The sequence below is a fragment of the Bombina bombina genome, chromosome 3, assembly GCF_027579735.1.
Source record: "Bombina bombina isolate aBomBom1 chromosome 3, aBomBom1.pri, whole genome shotgun sequence".
Lineage (NCBI taxonomy): Eukaryota > Metazoa > Chordata > Amphibia > Anura > Bombinatoridae > Bombina > Bombina bombina.
In genome coordinates, this window is record NC_069501.1 from 1,239,597,084 (window position 1) to 1,239,613,895 (window position 16,812).

The 16,812-nt window shown below is 36.2% G+C and overlaps 1 protein-coding gene across 1 annotated transcript in view; it reads right to left on the bottom strand.

Annotated features, from left to right (window-relative positions):
• The window catches only part of RNF169 (ring finger protein 169), a 72,338-nt gene extending 72,030 nt beyond the window's left edge, over window positions 1-308 (bottom strand). The window contains exon 1 of the mRNA XM_053708754.1: window positions 242-308. Coding sequence (XP_053564729.1) covers window positions 242-256 — 15 coding nt within the window. The 5' untranslated portion in view covers window positions 257-308. The remainder of the gene's footprint in view (window positions 1-241) is intronic.
• Between the last annotated feature and the right edge of the window lie 16,504 nt (window positions 309-16,812).

Genomic DNA, 16,812 nt, shown 5'->3' on the forward strand with positions numbered 1-16,812 from the left:
TTCATCTTATAAATGTTTAGTTAGTGACCAATAAAAAAGTATCATTGCTCAATGCAATACTCTTGTTATTTTGATATATATATATATATATATATATATATATATATATATATATATATATATATATATATATATTACAGGCTGCTCTCAGTATATTGCCTGTGGGAAATAAAAACAGATAATGTATAAAATTATTTTTACAAAATGTAAAGTGAAGATGAAAAATGAATACATAACTCACGTGAAGTGGTGTCATTTCTCTGCAGACTGCAGTGTGTAGGAGACCACTAGTGAAACAGACATGTAGTGTACAGTACCAAGTGCAGTAATGTATCTATAGGGCTTGTACAGTAAAATACATGTCAGCACTTGTCTGAATTCTGGGAAACTCCCTTCTAATGCTGCAAGTGTCTTATGCTAGTGGGTCACTTAGACTAATCAGACCATTATACATGCAAACAGGATATTTGTCTTGCAGTTTACAAATGATATACCTGTAACTTATACAGATTCTGGAATAACAGTATCTTTATAATGAAGACAAACTGCTTAGGTTGTGATCTTGCATTTGTACTTGTTGGTCAAAAAAAGAAATAAATCCTGAACTGAAAGTGCTAAAATTGGAATGTGCACTTAGAACACCTGTTAGTCATCTCACATGACTGATTTGGAGTCGCTGTATTTGTGGGGTTTATTGCTTTAAAGATGACAAGTGCTATTTCTTCTGTCATGTTTGTAACAGTTGTTGCCAAATAGTATTTCAGTCTGACTACATAATGACATATAACTTTTTGTTGTATAAAATGTCATAATAACAGAACACTGTCCAGTCGTGTCCAGGCTTTACGGACAAACTTAAAGGAAGGTAAAAGTCAAAATTATATTGTAGAAAGCATACAATTTAAAATACTTTTTGAATTTACTTCTGTTACCCCTTAACTTTGTTCTCTTGGTATCCTTTATTTAAAAACCATACATAAATAGGCTTAGGAGCAACAATACTATTAGGAGCTAGCTGGTTATTGGTTACTTAACACATATGCCTCTTGTCATTGTCTCCCCAAATGTGCTCAGCTAGCTCCCAGTAGGGTATTGCTGTTCTGTAGGTGACTTCATAGATGTGTTAGAACACTTTGAAGGGTAAAGGGACAGGAAAGCCAATATTTCATGATTCAGCTAGAGCATACAATTTTAAATCACTTTCCAATGTACGTCTATGATCTAATTTGCTTTATTCTCTTGGTATCATTTGATAGAAAGCATACCTAGGTATGTTCAGGACCAGCAAAGCATTTCTGGGAGCTAGCTGGTAATTGGTGACTGCACATATTTGCCTCTTGTCATTGACTCACCTGATTTGTTCAAGTAGCTCCCAGTAGTTCATTGTTGAATCATGAAAGATACATTTTGGCTTTCATGCCCCTTTAAATACATAGTTAAAGGCAAGCAAAAATAAAAAGCTCTAACACAATGTATTTTCTTTTTGCGCTTTTACCTCTAAGGAAATTTGAGATTGCGTGTTGCTTGGTATTATTTTAATTTATTACTGAATTCCACATGTTAACCCTTCATGCCGGGGGCAAATGTTTGACATTAGAACAAAGTTCCGATGTAAACATTTGCTTGAAAAAGGAAATCACATGATCGTTGATGCGATCACATGATTTCAAGTCTGGAATCGGACATTGCTAGGTACTCCAGGTCCGATTTTTCATTCCTGGAAAGAAGAAGGCTGCAGGATGCCATTTAAACAGATTATGCAGCGCTAAATGGCATGTAATGTAATGGCGTTAAAGCCCAGCTCTGTTAGGATGGCATGGAACGTCCTACCTTATATGGCGTCCTGTAATGGCGTTAAAGCCCAACACTGTTAAGACGACATGGAACATCCTAACGGCGTGAAGGGGTTAAATACCTGTTTTTGTGTTTAAGGACACACTGACACATTCTGTAAACTCAAAGCTGTATTATTTTGCTCTAATAATTAAAGGGACATGCCACCCACATTTTTTCTTTTATGATTTAGAAAGAGAATGCAATTTTAAACATCTTTCTAATTTACTTATATTATCTAATTTGTTTTATTCTCTTGATATTCTTTGATGAAAAGCATATCTAGATATGCACTAGCTGCTGATTGGTTGCTGCACTTAGAAGCCTCGTGTGATTGGCTCACCATGTGCATTGCATGTGTAAATTGTAATGTTGTTTAAATTTCTATTCTCTATCTGAATCATGAAAGAAAGATTTTGGGTTTAGTGGCCCTTTAAGTACTTTATTTGTTTTGAGAGGAGGGGTCTAAAAAGAAATTCAAAGTAATTATGCAAACAGATTTGAAGTATTTAATACTAAGATTTTGCAGCACATTTGAGAGAGAAAATCACCAGACAACAAATGGTGCTCACAAATAATTCTATTTTCTATATATAAAATACAATATCGGCTAGATTACGAGTTTTGCGTTATGAGTAGAAAAGCAGTGTTAAGCCTCATAACGATGCTTTTTTACTACCGCTGCTATTACGAGTCTTGTAGGTACAGCTGTCCTGCACACTTTTTTGGCCGTACCGCAAATTAACTTACGCAATTTGGGTAAAGTCTATTTTCAATGGGACTTCCATAGCGCCGGTATTACAAGCTTTTTTTTTTTAGGTCAAAAAGTGAGCGGTACAGCCTATCCCGCAAGATTTGTAACGCATTCTAAAGTCAGTAGTTTTGAGTTTTACACTACAAAGCTGTAGCATAAAACTCATAACTAAAGTGCTAAAAAGTACACTAACACCCATAAACTACCTATTAACCCCTAAACCGAGGCCCTCTGGCAGCGCAAACACTAAAATAAAATTATTAACCCCTAATCTGCCGCTCCAGACATCGCCGCCACTATAATAAACATTTTAACCCCTAAACCACTGCACTCCTATTTAAAACTAAATACTTACCTATAAAATAAACCCTAAGCTAGCTACAATATAACTAATAGTTACATTGTATCTAGCTTAGGGTTTATTTTTATTTTACAGGCAAGTTTGTATTTATTTTAACTAGGTAGAATAGTTACTAAATAGTTATTAACTATTTAATAACTACCTAGCTAAAATAAATACAAATTTACCTGTAAATAAAACCTAACCTGTCTTACACTAACACCTAACCTTACACTACAATTAAATAAATTACCTAAATTAAATACAATTAACTAAATTAAATACAATTACCTAAATTACAAAAAAAAACCCCCACTAAATTACACAAAATAAAAAACAAATTATAAGATATTTAAACTAATTACACCTAATCTAATAGCCCTATCAAAATAATAAAAGCCCCCCAAAATAAAAAAAAACCCTAACCTAAACTAAATTATCAATGGCCCTTAAAAGGGCCTTTTGCGGGGCATTGCCCCAAAGAAATCAGCTCTTTTACCTGTAAAAAAAACTACAAACAACCCCCAACAGTAAAACTCACCACCCACACAACCAACCCCCCAAATAAAACCCTAACTAAAAAAACCTAAGCTCCCCATTGCCCTGATAAGGGCATTTGGATGGGCATTTCTCTTAAAAGGGCATTTAGCTCTATTGCAGCCCAAAGCCCTAACCTAAAAATAAAACCCAACCAAAAAACCCTTAAAAAAACCTAACACTAACCCCTGAAGATCGATCCACTTACAGTTTTGAAGAGCCGACATCCATCCTCAACGAAGCCGGGAGAAGTCCTCAGCGAAGCGGCAAGAAGTCCTCAACGAAGCTGGGATAAGTCTTCATCCAAGCCGGGAGAAGTAGTCCTCCAGACGGGTCATCCAAGATGGCGTCCCTTAGACTCCGATTGGCTAATAGAATTCTATCAGCTAATCGGAATTAAGGTTGAAAAAATCCTATTGGCTGATGAAATGTCAATAGGATTGAACTTCAATTCTATTGGCTGATCAAATCAGCCAATAGGATTAAGCTTGCATTCTATTGGCTGTTCCAATCAGCCTATAGAATGCGAGATCAATCCTATTGGTTGATTGGATCAGCCAATAGAATTGAAGCTCAATCCTATTGGCTGATTGCATCAGCCAATAGGATTTTTTCAACCTTAATTCCGATTGGCTGATAGAATTCTATCAGCCAATCGGAATCTAAGGGACGCCATCTTGGATGACGTCACTTAAAGGAACCTTCATTTGTCGGGTAGTCGTCGGCAGAAGAGGATGCTCCGCGCCGGGTTGTCTTGAAGGTGGACCTGCTCCATGCCGGATGGATGAAGATAGAAGATGATGTCTGGATGAAGACTTCTGCCCATCTGGAGGACCACTTCTCCCGGCTTGGATGAAGACTTCTCCCGGCTTCATTGAGGACTTCTTGCCGCTTCGCTGAGGAGTTCTCCCGGCTTCGTTGATGATGGGTGTTGGCTCTTCAAAACTGTAAGTGGATCTTCAGGTGTTTATTTGGTGTGTTGTTTTTTTTAGGTTAGGGCTTTGGGCTGCAATAGAGCTAAATGCCCTTTTTAACGGCAATGCCCATCCAAATGCCCTTTTAAGGGCAATTGGGAGCTTAGGTTTTTTTTTTTTTTAAATCAAATTTTTTATTGAAAGGAAACAAGTACATTTGCCATGACAAAAGAAGAAACCAAAAGACAGATAAATTCTCGTATACTTTGTACAATTCTAATTCTGTCTAGAGAGGTTACTCTCGAGTTCATTATCCTTTAATTTTAAGAGACCTTTGCCTTATCCCTATTAAAGGGGAAGGCAATTTCATTCATACAGAAAGAAAGAAAAGAAAGAGAGGAGAGAAAAAGGAAAAAAAAAAAAAAAAAAAAAAGGAGGCACCCATCTCTCTGACTCATTACTCTCTCCGCATCCAGCCGCCCCCGATCCCCATCGCCCCACTCAGGATGTTCTATCCACTACTCCGAAACTCAATACCATTCAGGTGGGAATACCCCTGACAGAATTAAGGTTTCAAAGTACTCTGTTCTGCGCAGGCTAGTGATAAGGGAAATTGTGTATCTCTAGGATAAGATAGTATGACTCTTAACCATGTTGAAAAGTAGGCTGTGATCTTTTTCTTATGTGAAGGTGGTATAGTCATTTGCTCAAAAATTATCTGAGACAACATTGAGTTTAAAAAGCACGAGATCGACGGAGCTTTGTTGCTCTTCCAATTTTTAAGGATAAGGTTGCGCCCTACCATGATCACTGTATTGATAAGGTTATGGTTATTTCTGTTATTTTCTTTGGGGGCAAGGAAAAAGATATATCTGGATGTAAATTTTATTCTGTTCTCTAACCTCTTATTAATCCAAAACTCGACTTTACGCCAAAACTGTTTAATTTTAGGACAGTCCCAAAAACAGTGGACTATGTCTGCATTTGCATTATTGCATCTGGAACAATTATTACCTCTATTCAAGACATGTTTTGTATGCCATTTGAACATTTTCCTAGGTGTGAGATATGCATTATTCATTAGCTTTAGGTGTGATTCTTTCCAGGATGTAGAAATGGTAGCTTTTTTGACCCATTTAAAACCTGTATATAGTATATCTACAGATACGTCAGGAAAATAGAAATTCCATTTTTCAGAAAGGCTACTCAATTGGCCCTGTTTAGCAAGCATAATCTTGTATAATAAAGAAATGCTGTGGTGGCCAGACTTATAATAAATGAAATATTGTTCAATTTTGCCCCATCCTTCAGTATCGAGGTTTGATATTTTACTATCAGTGATAAAATGTCTAATCTGAAGGTAGGCATAAAATTTTTTATTTGACAAAGAAAAAATACTAGCAAGTTCCTCAAACGTTCTTATTTGAAGGTGGTTATTTAAACATTGGTATACATTCAATAGGCCTTTCTGTGCCCAGACATTACAAACTTCATTAGATAAGCCGGGAGTAAATTTTGGATTACCTTGTATTGGAAGTAATGGGGTAATCTCAAAATTAATATCAAATAATTTATTTAATTTTTGCCAGGCATCAATGGTATTGTGTATTATAGTCATGGTTTTAATATCCTTTGGCAACTGAGACACTGGGCAATGTAGCAGGGCTTTTAAAGCATATGGTTTACATAGGTATTTTTCAGATTGAAAATGTGTGAGATAATTAGCTTCTGTTAGCCAGTCAAATGCTGATCGGGCTAATATAGCAATATTATATTTTTTAATATCTGGGAAAGATAAGCCACCTTCCTCAGATCCAAGAGATAGTTTGGTTATGGATAGCATATGTCTTTTATTATTCCATATAAAGTTAGCTGCCTCGCTATTGAATCTTTTTATATCTTGGGTCTTTATAAATAATGGTAGATTTTGCATTATATACATCAATTGGGGAAAAAGAATAGTTTTTATAATCATAACTTTAGCAGACAGGGAGATAGGAAATGTTAGCCAACGTTGCATTGTTTCTGAGGCTTTTTTAAAGAAGATAGAATAATTAAGTTTATACTATTGATTTGGGTCAGAGTGTAGGTTTAATCCTAAATAGTTAATGCTATCGACCTCTTGAAAGGGATGTTCTTGGATGCTTGCCTTAGTCTTATGTAGCCATAAAATTTCAGATTTACTAGCATTTATTTTATAGCCAGAGAAAGAACTAAACATGTCAATAATCTTTAGTGCCTGTGGTATACTCCTCTTTGTATTTCTTACGCATAGCATCAAATCATCTGCATATAATACTAATACCACTTTTTCTTGTCCTAATCTGATGCCTTGTAGCTCCTGTCGTAAAGTAATAGCCAAGGGTTCTAAGGCAAGATTAAAAAGTAAAGGAGAAAGTGGGCACCCCTGTCTTGTCCCCCTGTTTAAAATAAGATCTGTAGTATAGCTACCATTAATTAAGATGCTAGACCTTGGATGGCCGTATATGGTTTGAATAAATTGTACAAAATGACCTGTGAAGCCGAAAGAGACCAATGTCGAGGATAGATGATTCCATTCTACCGAATCAAATGCCTTTTCGGTGTCTAATGTAATTAATGCACAGTCTTGGTTATTTGTTTTCCTCTCCGCTATTTTATGCCAAAAATGCTCTATTAGTAGTATTAGATTCCTAATATTTTTAGTAGAGGTTCTTTGAGACATGAATCCCGTTTGATCGGGATGTATAATGGGGTCAAGACAAGATTTTAATCTATTTGCAACAATATGTGTCAATAGCTTATAATCTGCATTGAGTAATGAGATAGGTCTATATGACTTGGGATCTAATGGGTTCTTCTCTTTTTTCAAGATCAATGATATAATTGAAGCCATAAAATATTTAGACATGCTTAGACCCTCGACATAATATCCATTAAACAATGAAACTAAAATGCCCACTATCTCTGCTTTAAGTATTTTATACATTTCAATAGATATTTGATCTGGGCCCGGGGATTTATTAGATTTGGTGTTATTTATAGCTTCCAAGACTTCCTCATTTGTTATTGGTCTATTAAGAGTGTCAACAGCTTCTGACGTTATTTTAGGCAAATTAATCCCATGCCAAAATGTATTCTTATTACCAACATTAACCTCTTTGGCTTCATATAAATTTTGATAGTATTCTAAAAAGACATTTTTGATTTTGGACTGTTCCGTGACTCTATTTATCCCATCATTAATGGCTTCTATTATATTTGATTTTTTCCTCGCTTTATCTAGTATGGATAAATATTTGGCGGATTTTCCATATTGGCCTTTATATTTGATGCTTATTCTAAGTTCTTCTAATTCAACTTTTCTCTTAATAAAGATATCTCTTTCTGCCTTGAGAGCATTGTATTTCTCTCTTAATTGTTTAGAAGGATTATAGAGATATTTATGATGTGCGTTCTGGACTTGTCTAGATAGTTGAACCTCCCTTTCTAAAAGTTTCCTTTTTTTTGAGATCATATAGGCTTTAAAATCGCCTCTTAAGTAGGCTTTGGCGGTTTCCCAAAATATTTCTACTCTCCCTCTATACTCTCTATTTGTCAGCTCAAATTCTCGCTACTTGTGTTTTAACCAATTATTAAATTCAAAATTGTTAACCAGAAAATTCGGGAAATAGAAATTATTTCTTTCATTATTTTGCACTAGTTTTAATTGAAGGTCTAATGAGATGATGGCATGATCCGAAATCAATATGTCAAATATCTCTGTCTTAATTTCTAATTTAATTAGTGAACTAGATAGTAGAAAAAGATCTATACGGGAAAAAGATCCATAACTTTTAGAATTGCAGGAAAAGGATCTGGTATCTGGATGTTGTAGACGCCAGATGTCATGGAGTTTAAGGCTTTTACAAATTTGTTTAAAAATCTGTGCTTTCTGTTTGGAGAAAGCTGAATTTATGGGAGTAAATTTGTCCAATATATCAGAAGGGATCAGATTAAAGTCTCCTGCTAAAATTAAATTTTGTCCATGGAACTTAGACAGCAAGAACATCAAACTATTCCAGAAGCTGGAGTCTGTATTGTTGGGACCATATACGTTACATATCACCAGCCGAAAATTATTGATTTGCATTTCCAGAACTAGCCATCTCTCATACGGATCTGTATAAGGAGAAAGCCCAGGCGCCTACCAAATGGAGGCAGGTACTTAACAATCACTGGTAGAGAAACTAATCAGATTAAAAATTAAATTTAATTACATAAAATGACATATATTACATATTGTCATGGATCCATGAAAGCTAACAATATTAAGTTAAAAACATAGGCATATAAAAACAAACAACATATCTCATACGGATCTAAAATAGTGTTTAAGATATTATAAGATATTTTTTTATTTATCAGAATCACAACTCCCTTTTTCCTTCTGGAACAAAGGGTGGCTATCACCTCCCCAACCCATTTACTTTTAAGCTTAAGTATTTCCTCAGCTTTCAAGCGAGTTTCATGTAGTAGCGCTATATCGGGGCTATATTTGCCCAGTTGTCTAATTATCATTTTCCTTTTGATTGGGGAGGTGATGCCCCCCACGTTCCATGAAAGACATCTAATATTCCCCGTCATTAGAGACCAAGTCAACAACTAGTAAAATGTGAGGGATAAGTGGAGGTGAGGAGGAGAGGAGGAAGGCGGGCTGAAGCAGAGAGAGAGCGAGGGAGAGACAAAAAAAAAAAAGAACAATCTTTCATACAGCAACAAAACCTTTACAGCCGGGGTGCCGTCTACGCACTCCTCTATTTTATATACCAGTTTACAATAACTAGAATACATGTTTATTCCAATAACATTATGTACCTTTTCCATTTCTGGCATTTTCAACAAGAATGGAAAAAGAAAAACAAAAAAACCCAGCATTAAATAGAAAAGAAAAAGAGGGGAAGCAGGTAATATGACCAATTACCAATACGTCTATTTTGTGATCACACAATTTCATGTAAGAGATATCTTATGTTTTTCCAGATAGGCTTTAGCTTCCTCTTGGCTATTTAGTCTAGATATTCCCTCCTTCTCTTTTATAAATATTTTTGCGGGGTACACTAATCTTTCTGAGAGACCCTCTTGGATCAGCCTTGTACAAAAAGGTGCCATTTCCTTCCTTCTAGCAGCTGTTTCAGCGGAGTAATCTTGGAAAACTAAAATCCTGCTTTCTCCCACTTGAACATTTTCAATCTTTCTGTATGCTCTGAGGATATTGGTTTTATCTTGGAAGCTCAGGAATTTAATAAGTATTGGTCTATGGATAATTTTCCCATTAGCTCCAGTTCTAGGTGGGCCCAGCCTGTGAGGAAGCTGGAGCTGCTCTATGCCTAAGGCTAGCGGGAGAGTTGTTGTTGCAAATTGCAAAAGATTTTTATACTGTTCTGTCTCCGGTAAGCCTATAATTTTTAGATTACTCCGCCTAGATCTATCTTCTAGATCGTCTATCCTAGTTGTTAGTGTCATATTTTTCTTTTCAAGTTCAGATGTTCTTAATGCGTGATTATTACAAATGTCTTCTGTTATGGATATTCGCTCTTCTGCCTCAGTAAGTCTATTAGAAAATACTTTTAATTCAGATGATAAACTAGATATTTGAGTTTTAAGAGATTCAAATTGGGGTAAAAAGATATCACTAAGTTGGTTAACTAGTGGTTGGAGGTCAAGTCTAGGGTTACTTCCTTCACTAGTATGTTCCACCATAGCATCAGATAGACACAATTTTTTATCTTTGATTTTAGGAGGCATGGTCTGTGAAAGTGTGCGGGAAGTGAGGAGGAATCTTTCCATATATTATGTGTGGTTGTGAAGAATAAAACGAGAAAGAAAAACTATTTGTGAACTATTATAGAGAAGATTTTAAGGGGGGGGGGGGGGGAATGCCCCAAAAGTGAAATTAAAATAGATCTAAGTGAAGGGAAAAAAAAAAAAAAAAGACCAGTGAGGATAGTGAAATAGTGAAATGCGTGGGGGCTATCTAAATAGATTAATAGACCTCACCTGCTATCTTTTATGATTCTTTGTATGTGTAGTTACTGTTCTGCAACTAATTAACTATTTACTTAATTATTTACCCTCTTAAACTATTCAATGGTTTAGGAGAACCCAAGGACTTCCTAAACTTGTGGCTAGTTGAGGCAGTAAGTTCCTCTTTAATTTTTCTTAGATAGAGTTTTATAAATTAAATTATATTTACAAATTAAAGTTGAGAAGTAATGGCCTAGTGCCAAATCTATATGTTCACAAAGAAATGTATCCTTCTCTCTACTTGATATCCTCTGTTACTTGATACAAATTCTAACCAACGTGATTCATATAAATTATAACATCAGACATATAGGCTTTAAAAGGTCCAACCCAAATTTGTTTGCTACACAGGAACCTCTAATATATCATGTTAATTATTACCTAGAGAGAATTATACCTCATGTATCTAACCCCTGAATAGTATTAGGTTAGATACATGAGGTATTAGTATTGCTTAACCTTTATATAATAATGACCTATATTGGGTTTATACATCTGCAGCAATACGGATTATTATTCTCTCCTGTTGCCTCTTTCTATATATAAGTTTAAGGTTCAACAGAGATATTCAAGTTATGCAAGGGGATGAAAAATAATAGTCTCTATACAAAACTAACTAGGAACCATTTAGAGGATAGTTTAGATACAGTTTGGGCATCTGACATTCAGATACAATTATAAGATTATAACAGAAAGGTATCTAACAATATCCTGACCTTCCACACCCTTGTTTATATTAAGCAGTAAGACGAAGTAGCAAATTTCGTTTCAAAAATACAAAATATTTAATCATCAAAATAATGCCTTAATTCAGAAGGAAAAATTCAGTGCTGAAACCCCTAGTTTTCTGCTTAGCGTCTTGTTTGACTCTTAGGTCTTATCCATGAAAGTCATTTATCTCAGGTAAAGAGAAATAGGCATAAGCCAAAAGTAGTTAATGCACAGTCTCTATATATCTGAATACAAAGTTCCCACAGATTCTGGAATAGGGTTGATTAGAATAACAGCGTGGAAGTATATGCAAGTTTTATAGGCTTTAGTAGCACCCAGTAAGGTTCTTTAGGGCTAAGGAGTCCTGTGGCTTATGCCCGAGCTTGCCCCTGGATATGAATCAAAGTTCCCCAGACAGCAGTTCTTACAATGTACAGTCCCTGTTGTAGATTGTTTGGTTCTAAGATAGGGGCGTAGTAAATTTCAAACATTCAGGGCCTGGTGGAGGCAAAAATTCAAATCGAACACCTCGGTAGCAACTGTTATCCAGGCGTTTTGCCTTTCACTTTGTCTATCACCTTCTCACTCCCCCAGCGGCAACAGCCGAACTCACAACCGGTGTCTCATCTCGTCCTGACTGTAACCGCCTCACAATTTGCGACAGGGAGTCCTCAACACCGCGGTCTCGACCAACCGGGAATCCACTAGTGCTCCGCGCACCCTTCTGTAGCTCTGTGTGAGAGACGTGCTGTGTAGGCGTGGTCAGCCTCGGTTCCGACCCCGCTCTCAACCAGGTGAGTCTCGCTGGGGACCGTCTGCTCACGGCGTTAAAGGTGTCCTCCGCAGGTAATCAAACTTTACCAACCGTCTGTTTCCTCTTTCCGCAGTCTGGAAAAAATCAAGGGGCACTGTTGACAGCTATATCCCGCCGTATCTCGTCTCCTTAGCCATCACGTCCTCAATCTCTGATCTTTAAAGGGTGCTTTAAGTTAAGGTAGTTTTTTAGGTAGGCTCTCTGACTGTGGCCCTAGCGAATGAGCCCAAGGCGGCTATGTGCAGGCTTCCAGGTCCGCCCTGATAACAACAGGGCTTAGTCCTAGGGAGTGGAAAAAGGACACTCCAACAACGGACTACGACCATTAAGATCTCAGGAGAGCTCCTTCAGGTAGCACACTGCTGTCGAGTGCTCCATCTAGCTCCTCCTTACAGGAAACCGCCGGGAGCTTAGGTTTTTTTAGTTAGGGTTTTATTTGGGGGTTGGTTGTGTGGGTGGTGGGTTTTACTGTTGGGGGATTGTTTGTATTTTTTTTTACAGGTAAAAGAGCTGATTTCAATGCCCTGCAAAAGGCCCTTTTAAGGGCCATTGGTAATTTAGTTTAGGCTAGGTTTTTTTTTTTTTTGGGCGGGGCTTTTTTATTTTGATAGGGCTATTAGATTAGGTGTAATTAGTTTAAATATCTTGTAATTTGTTTTTTATTTTGTGTCATTTAGTGGTTTTTTTGTAATTTATGTATTTGTATTTAATTTAGTTAATTGTATTTAATTTAGGTAATTTATTTAATTGTAGTGTAGTGTTAGGTGTTAGTGTAACTTAGGTTAGGTTTTATTTTACAGGTAAATTTGTATTTATTTTATCTAGGTAGTTATTAAATAGTTAATAACTATTTAGCAACTATTCTACCTAATTAAAATAAATACAAACTTGTCTGTAAAATACAGGTAAGTATTTATTTTTAAATAGGAATTATTTAGTTATTAATAGTAGGTTTTCTTTAGATTTATTTTAATTATATTTAAGTTAGTGGGTGTTAGGGTTAGGGTTAGTCTTAGGTTTAGGGGTTAATATCTTTAGTATAGTGGCAGCGAAGTTGGGGGCTGTCTTTTAACACTGGGTTTATAAAAACCTGTAATACCAGCGCTGTAGGTATGTGATCGGGGACAATAACTTGCAAGTTAGCAACGTACCACACTTACCACAAAGACTCGCAATCTAGCTGAATATATTTATTAGATATGCATGCTGCTGTTGTTAATACTGTAACAAGTATACAGTAAAAATGTACATTCAATTCTGTATAAATGCTCTCTTTATAATGATGTATGCAAAGCAAAAAACATCATAACAATAGAATGTACATCTTTTTAATGATATTAGTTTTTTGCATTTAGAAGAAATAAATGAATGTTTTGCTGTCTATAAAGAAATGGTAGCTGCCACATTGTAAACTAGATTTCTCTTATCTAATCTCTTCTGCTGAGACTGCTGTAAATGAGCTGCGAGAAGTGTGTGCAAACAATGGCTGTGGGGACTGTCTGTAGCCTGCAATTCCAATTCTAACCGATACTAGAAATCCAACAAAGAGTTAAAAAGACATTCGGCTAGATTTAGAGTTTTGTCGGTAAAGACCTGCGTAGCTAACGCAGCTTTTTTTCCTACCGCTGCTTCCAAACAACGCTGGTATTTAGAGTTGTCTGAGGGGCTGCGTTAGGCTCAAAAAAGGGTGCGTTGAGCCTAATGTAGCTTCACTTCAACCCTCAATACCAGCATTGCTTACGGTAGCGGCTAGCTGGCAAAACGTGCTCATGCACGATTTCCCCATAGGAAACAATGGGGCAGTTTGGGCTGAAAAAAAACCTAACACCTGCAAAAAAGCAGCGTTAAAGGGACACTGTACCCAATTTTTTTCTTTTGTGATTCAGATAGAGCATGCAATTTTAAGCAACTTTCTAATTAACTCCTATTATCAAATTTTCTTTATTCTCTTGGTATGTTTATTTGAAAAGCAAGAATGTAAGTTTAGATGCCGGCCCATTTTGGTAAACAACCTGGGTTGTCTTTGCTGATTGGACAGCATCAATAAAAAAGTGCTGTCCATGGTGCTGAATCAAACATTTGCTGACTCAGATGCCTTCTTTTTAAAATAAAGATAGCAAGAGAACGAAGAAAAATTGATAATAGAAGTAAATTAGAAAGTTGCTTATAATTACATGCTCTATCTCAGTGATTTGCAACCTTTTTTGTGCCGTGGCACACTTTCTTACATTAAAAAATCCCGCGGCACACCAAAATTCCCCAAAATTTTAGAAAATCACACATTGTAGCCTAATACAGGCTATATATATGTGCTGGGCTATCATGCCATGCCTCCTACAAACTATACATAACATATTGACATTCTTTTACAAACAATCATAATGATTGTCTGTGAATGAATGTCAATGTCATGGTTGTAAATGATGCCTGATGAGCCTGTCACATATCTCCCAATATTTCAAAATTTCAAAGAGGGACACCCCCGCACTGTTGTCAGTCTGCCGCGGCACACCTGAGGATCTCTCACGGCACACTGGTTGAAAAACACTGCTCTATCTGAATCATGAAAGAAATTTTTTGGGTTCAGTATCCCTTTAAAGGGACACTCAGGTTAAATTAAATTTTCATGATTCAGATACAGCATGTAATTTAATCAACTTTCCAATTTACTTCCATAAAAAAAAATGTGCACAGTCTTTTATATTTACAATTTTTGAGTCACCAGATCCTACTGAGCATGTGCAAGAATTCACAGACTATACGTATATGCATTTGTGATTGGCTGATTGCTATCACATGGTACAAGGGGAGTGGAAATATACATAACTTTAAAATTTGTTATAAAAAAATCTACTACTTATTTGAAGTTCAGACTAAGTGCTATTGCATTGTCTTGTTATCTTGCATTTGTTGATTATGCAAATCTAATATGTTGACTGGTCCTTTAAGCTCCCAACACAGCCCCATTATTCCTATGGGGAAACACTTTCTAAGTCTGCACCTAACACCCTAACATGTACCCCGAGTCTAAACACCCCTAACGTTACACTTATTAACCCCTAATCTGCCGCCCCTGCTATCGCTGACACCTGCATTATATTATTAACCCCTAATCTGCCGATCCGGACACCGCCGCAACCTACATTATACCTATGAACCCCTAATCTGCTGTCCCTAACACCGCCGACAACTATATTATATTTATTACCCCCTAATCTGCCCCCCCAACGTCGCCGCTACCTACCTACACTTATTAACCCCTAATCTGCCGTAATATTTTTTGATTTTTTGTAATTTAGTGTTTGTTTTTTTTGTATTATAGAATAGTTTATTTCATTGTATTTAATTGTAGGTAATTGTAGGTAAATTTATTTAATTAATTTAATGATAGTGTAGTGTTAGGTTTAATTGTAACTTAGGTTAGGATTTATTTTACAGGTAATTTTGTAATTATTTTAACTAGGTAGCTATTAAATAGTTAATAACTATTTAATAGCTATTGTACCTAGTTAAAATAAATACAAAGTTGCCTGTAAAATTAATATAAATCCTAAAATAGCTACAATATAATTATTCGTTATATTGTAGCTATATTAGAGTTTATTTTACAGGTATTTAGTTTTAAATAGGAATAATCTAGTTAATTTTAGGAATATTATTTCGTTTAATATAAATTATATTTATGTTAGGGGGTGTTAGGGTTAGAGTTATGTTTAGGGGTTAATAACTTTATTATAGTAGTGGCGACGGTGCGGGTGGGAGATTAGGGGTTAATAATTGTAGGTAGGTGGCGGCGATGTTAGGGAGGGCAGATTAGGGGTTAATACAATTTATTATAGTGTTTACGAGGCGGGAGTGCGGCGGTTTAAGGGTTAATACATTTATTATAGTGGTGGCGAGGTCCGGTCGGCAGATTAGGGGTTAATAAGTGTAGGTAAGGTAGCGGCGATGTTGGAGGGGCAGATTAGGGGTTAATAAATATAATATAGGGGTCGGCGATGTTAGGGGCAGCAGATTAGGGGTTCATAAGTATAACGTAGGTGGCGGCGATGTTCGGTCGGCAGATTAGGGGTTAAAAATTTTTTTTTTTTTTTTTTCTTTCTCAAAACAGCTTTATTGATGTAAATTCAAGATTTTAACATACATAAACAAAAAATGTACAAAATTATATAAACAGTTTGATGTTGTTTTTCCCTTTACAAATGTCTTCTCTATGTCCATTTTGGACATCAGATATGAAAGCATATGCTGGAGGCAACAAGATTACAATCATCAGAGTTTAAGTGCAGTCCATGAAAATACCTAAGAAGGAGATAACAGAGGATAAAGGGGAATGAAAGAGGAGCAAAGGAGAAGAGAGGGACAAGAGAAGGAAAAAAAAAAGAAAGGGGGGGAAGGGAGTGGATAATTAACTCAAATTGTTTTGTTCCATATTCCCAAGATCATTTCATGGGTTTCCAATTTCTCTATTTTAAGATAATGATATCTTTCTAATGAGCTCAGACACTTGATGTTTCCATTCAAGTATGGATGGAACACATTGTTTCTTCCACCTTTTAGGGATACGTTTTTTTGCGCCTGTTAGCATTATCAAAAGGAGTGCCAGTTTAGTAGAGTCTTTTATTTTGGGCAGAGAGCAAAACAAGATGCTCTCTGGTGTGTTTGGTATATGAATGCCTAACAAATCTGAGATGAAAGTGAAAACTTCCGACCAGAACGTTTGTAATCTGGGGCAGGACCACCAAATGTGGACCAGGGAGCCTTCCTCACCACAGCCTCTCCAGCACCTATTGTTCACTAAGGGATATATTTTATGGATCCTCGAAGGGGTTAGGTACCAGCGGCTCAAGAATTTAATATGGAT